The sequence below is a fragment of the Aplysia californica genome, unplaced genomic scaffold (genome assembly GCF_000002075.1).
Source record: "Aplysia californica isolate F4 #8 unplaced genomic scaffold, AplCal3.0 scaffold00025, whole genome shotgun sequence".
NCBI classification, from domain to species: domain Eukaryota; kingdom Metazoa; phylum Mollusca; class Gastropoda; order Aplysiida; family Aplysiidae; genus Aplysia; species Aplysia californica.
In genome coordinates this window covers 227,559-232,772 of record NW_004797295.1, presented here as the reverse complement: position 1 = coordinate 232,772, position 5,214 = coordinate 227,559, and the positions used below count along the sequence as shown (strand labels likewise).

Genomic DNA, 5,214 nt, shown 5'->3' with positions numbered 1-5,214 from the left:
CAAGTCTAATAAAAATGGATGCAAAAGACAAAAGTACAGGTAGTGGTAATCTCATCCTTGCGACTGAACAAGCACAAAAATACAATCACACACACGCATGCACACACACACACACACAAACACACAGGCAACTTACGCAGGGGCATCTGGTCTGTCTAAAGCATGGCGGACACGAAACAAAACAAACTGACTCTGCTGTGTGGTGCTGGAGTTTCCTGTTAGACAATCAAAGTGCATATTATTATTTTTATTGTGGTGTCTTCAAATTCAACAACTATACAAGAACAAACTTAGAAAAGGGTATGAAATGGGTAAATCTCAATCACCAACACTAGATTCTAATTTATTGCATTTAAAAGATGTAAGAAAAAAAAATGTGAACTATTTTATCACAATTTCTTAAACTAAAGCTCAAATACTTATCTGAAAGTCTCTCGCCCCATCAATAATTTACGATAAAAGTCAGCAAGACACAATAGCATGAGGTTTGAGTAAATTAAATTTTTGCTATGATGAGAACAAAAAGCAAATGTATCGCCACCATTGTGATAAAATTGGATAAGAGACATCGGGTAACTTTTTCAGGAGAAGAAAAACACTGATTTATTAAAAGTAAAAGGAGGTCTTAGAGTTATCCAATTTTTCCACTCTTAAAAAAGTCCACTTTCAGTTGTTTATTTGAATATAAATTTTTAACCAGCATATGATATATATATACAGATGCTTTGTAGAATAGGCTTCACGAAAAAAGCAAAATTAATTTTGTAGTTATCCGATCTTATCACCGTGGTGACGAATACTTTACAAATATCAGGGACACAACTATCAAAAGAAACAACAGCCTAAGTTCCAGTTGCTAAAGATATTAGATATCCCTCGATTAGACACGCTCTCTTAAACAAAAACTGATAATCATTCAGATCAAATAACAGATTGTAACAGAATGAAAAACTCATACATGCAAGGACAACCTTGGAAAAGTATCAGCAGTCAATTTTTTTTTCAGACTTGAATAAAGCCTATTTCACTCTTTTTGTATCGAGCACTGTCACACCACCATGTTCATACACAAGTCACATAGTGAGTGGACAAACTGCGGCACGCAAAGAGGTAAAAAGAAAGAAAAAAATTTCAAATAATCCAAGTGGTTAACCCTATCCGTACGTCATGTTTTACTATCTTATCCATAAGACGTGAAGAACTCTGTGCCACTTCTTTCCAAAGAGAAAATTTACTGTTAATCTGATCCGTACGCTTTGCTTAGCAGTCTGTCAAAATGATTTTTTGAGAAATACTGAAAGTTTTAAAGAGAACTTCAGACTAGAACTATTATAAAATGTGAAGAATACAACCCTGGGGGTACAAAAGGACCCCATGGCGTACGGAGAGGGTTAAATAGAAAATATTTAATTTTCATTCAAGGCCCTTACTGAGCATGTAAACAGCTTCATAATCATTGAAAGACTCTGGACTGTTCTCGGCATTGTCGCACAGACCCCTCAGTCGATGGAGCAGGACATCCCTGTGGGCATCCAGTATACTACCCTGAAACACAGAGAACATTAGAGGCAAAAATATGTGAGATTGACAATATTCTTGAGTCAATAGGAAATACAAAGACTATATGTATATACAGTCGAACCTGCCTTAACGGAAACCTGTCTTAACGGAATCTCCCCGCTCCCCCCTTGATATATTCCTCTTATTACCTGTATAAAACGGAAACCTGTCCAACCCGGAAACGGAAAGAAAAATCTGCTCCCTTCCGAGGGTTTCACCTGTCTAAGACGGAAAATGCTTTGCCCGATCAGCCCTGATTTGAAACAAAACTCGCAAGTTTGGTTCCGCCGGTTCTAAACTTAACGCTATGGTCATACCGCTGGGCATGGAAGGGGAGTAGGGGTGCAATTTGGGGGTAGATGTTACCCAAGGAGCTTAAAACTACTGTAAACTCCTTGATGTTACCCCATCATGTGAGCCCTGAGTGATGCAGATGGTCAGTGTAATGTGGGTGTGAAATCTCACAACTGCTCGTGAGAGTGCTCCAGTAGCCAGCCACCACGATAACTTTCCTGGGTAGCCAGAAGCCAGAAGTGTGAAATCGCCCTGATCTTACGGCCTGCCGAGAAAAGAGTTCCTCGAATCGTTGTTACAATGAAGGCAGTGAGAGGTGGCATTGGTGGGTGGGGCTAAGGGTGGAAGCAAAGGAGATGTTCAAACGTTTCTGTTTTTGATTGGTCAAACAGTGGTCCTATGAAAGGCAAGCACTGGTGGTAATTGGATAAGTAAGACTGACGTATGTCCTTATCAGACAGGATAGCAATTGAGAGGTGAGAAGTTTTGACCACTGCTTGACGATTGGACAAGCGATCCTTGATCCCACCAGCTGGGCCTTTGAACCCCCCACCTTCCCCCACCTCAACCTCCATCTCCCCCCTAAATTCCCCTGCCTAAGACTGAATTTTTTTCTTGCTCCCTTGTGATTCCGTCTTACACAGGTTCGACTGTATATATATGCTAGCTGGGCCCCCTTTCGATGAAAGTGAAAGGAATGATCGGTGCTTTAATATCAACTAAAAGTCATAGGCCTACTATATTTACATTCTACTGAAATGGAGCAAAAAATCTTGACAGATGCAAAAAATTAGAGGGTCTAGATCTATACTCTCAAAACAAAATGTGCCTCGGGAAATATCACTTCCGGGTTTTTTAAAATTACAGAGACAGAAGCGTCGTCCTACAAAAGCGATTGGCGAAATAAAGACATTTAGCGTTTTGCAGCAAAACTGTCTCAAAACTGAAAAAACGAAGGGCGTCGTGATCTGGGGAGTATTTTAAAGAATCTTTTGGCGAAAACCGCATGTCGATGCAGCCATTAAAAAGCCTTTTGAATAGCAAAATTCGGCCACCACAAATAGATAGTAAATATATATATGAGCCTTTGCCAAAAGGTGGGGATTTCTTCATATATGTATACTTTACAAAATCCTTTCTTATTCCAATGAAAATGGTGCTTCAGCTTTGAACTTTGTATATGTCGTGCTTGATATGAGGTTTCAGCTAAGGGAGCAGAGAAATAGAAGTTGGGCCATCAGAAGAAATCTTACAAATATTTTTAATTCTGAAATCGATGTATTTTTAGAATGCAAAACGTGACACGCCAAGTTTGTACTTTTTCTGTTGTCAAGTTCAACAACGAAATAGACGGACTGTAGTGTGATGGCTTGTCACAAAATGTGACCCAAAAACATTGTACAAATGAACTTATACAAATAGAAGACTGTATTACAATGTATTCACAATGAAAAAATATTCAGTAGCTGTTATGTTAAAGTAAAATTAAGCAAATTTTTCCTGTTAAGATATGCTCACTTAAAAATACTAACCCCTCTTTCCTACTTCACCGTTATGCCGTAAATACTTCAAGTTCTCAGTCCAGTCTGAACGATGCATAAATAACTAAAGAAAAAAGAAAATGGCATAACTTTTCTCCCTGTGAAAGACAATGATATGTAAAATAGCGAAGAGCTAATCGGGAGTCATAATCATTTGGTATTATAAGGAGTTGACTCCCATTCATCACTTGATGTTATTAGGAGTCAGAGATCATAACAATGTGATCCTTTAATGTGTTTGTTGAGGGTTAGGAGTAGAGGTAGGGGTAGGGGTAGGGGTAAGGGTTGGGTTAGGGGTTGAGTTAGGGTTAGGTCTCTTGTATTTGTCGAGGTGGTCGCTTGTTATGGAAGTCCTTCCTATTATTATGAGACAGTGCATGGAGAGGGGGAGTAATGTCAGTAATTTTTGTGATTATAAGTCAGTGATTAGTTTCAGCGTGATTAGGGTTGTTGTTGTTAGCAATCCAGTAGCACCTGAGCATTAACTCTTCTGCATGATGCCATTCTGTAAGCTGTATGTCTGTTCTAATTGTTGTCTTGAGGAGTAGAGGCAGTTAGATGTGTGGGGTCGCTTGGGAAAAAACATCCCCTCAGATCGGTTAGTTTTCTACAGAAGAACAGATGACGTTCCATTGTCTCTGAGGGGTAGTCACATAGTGGGCAGACTGCTTTACTCCAACTCGGTTGAGATGTTAATTGAGGGGCACAAGTTGGAAGATTATTGATTGATCTCCCCTCCTCAACTCACTGATTGGATCTTTCACCAGTGGTTTATTCATGGGGCCATACATCATTCTTCCTGTCATACCTGAGTGATTAGGGTAAGTTTTCTGTTCTTTTAAGGTAGTTGTGGGGGGTGTTTCCGGAGGCTCAGCCCCCTGATCAGTCGTTGCCTTTCTTTTTTTGGTTACGGTAAGTTTTAGGGTTAGGTTCCCTTTTTTCTTTCATTTAAAACACGAGTGAAATGAAATCGGTTACTAGTATTTCTATCTTTAACCCTTACGACATGGGCGCACGAAAAACAACAACACAAAGGTAGACCGGTACGGAGAAAGCCGTGCTTGTCCATGGTGGCAACTCAAACTATGAAAGTCCTCCCTAAATGCAAATGAGGTAGACTCGACTCAGAAATTGACTTTTGTTTATCTTTTTTTACTTTGAAGCAGATTGAATCATCTTTCGTAATTTTGCGAAGGAACCTCGATAAAACCCTTTGAGGTAAAAGATAAATGTGCTTTTGTGACTCCCAATAACATCAACTGCATAAATGGGCAATCGACTCCCAATTACCAGTTGACATTATGGGGAGTCGACTCCAAATAACGCTTTCCTAAAATAGTTCCCTGAAACTACACCTTATTTGTGAATAGCTTCATTCAAATCACAGATGAGTACCATAGTAGCCCTAAAAGGAGAAGAGAGCTTATGGCTGCAGCTTCCCTACATCAAAGATCACAAAGATTGCTAAAGATGGCACCATCCTAAAAGGCTACATTACCTGCAAAAGGTACTCCTGCTGAGGGGCAATGCTTTTCAAAGAGGGAGCAAGCACAGCTGCTTCCATGTTGCGGTTTCCAAATCGCACTATTCACAGCAGAGCAATTCTTTCTCCTACAGGTTCACTGAAAACGTTTCCTGTGTGAAGGAGATGAAAAAAAAGAAGAAAACATACGTGAAAAAAGCCAGCACATTCTAATGGAAAACAGCGATTTGCCAGCCTGACAAAAGAGTCAACCTTTTTGCCTCATGTATAGAAGGCTGAGTAACTGTATCATACAATAAACTATAGGGGCAGCACACCCATCAATATATATATATA

At 39.6% G+C, this 5,214-nt stretch overlaps 1 protein-coding gene across 3 annotated transcripts in view; it reads right to left on the bottom strand.

Moving 5' to 3' along the window:
* The window catches only part of LOC101846553 (mediator of RNA polymerase II transcription subunit 18), a 17,835-nt gene that overhangs the window by 9,467 nt on the left and 3,154 nt on the right, over window positions 1-5,214 (bottom strand). For all 3 annotated transcript variants that reach the window (XM_005091015.3, XM_013089029.2, XM_013089034.2), the window contains exons 2-4: window positions 4,894-5,030; window positions 1,431-1,545; window positions 137-215 (exon numbers count right to left, since the gene is read on the bottom strand). In XM_005091015.3, coding sequence (XP_005091072.1) covers window positions 137-215; window positions 1,431-1,545; window positions 4,894-4,959 — 260 coding nt within the window. In that variant the 5' untranslated portion in view covers window positions 4,960-5,030. The remainder of the gene's footprint in view (window positions 1-136; window positions 216-1,430; window positions 1,546-4,893; window positions 5,031-5,214) is intronic.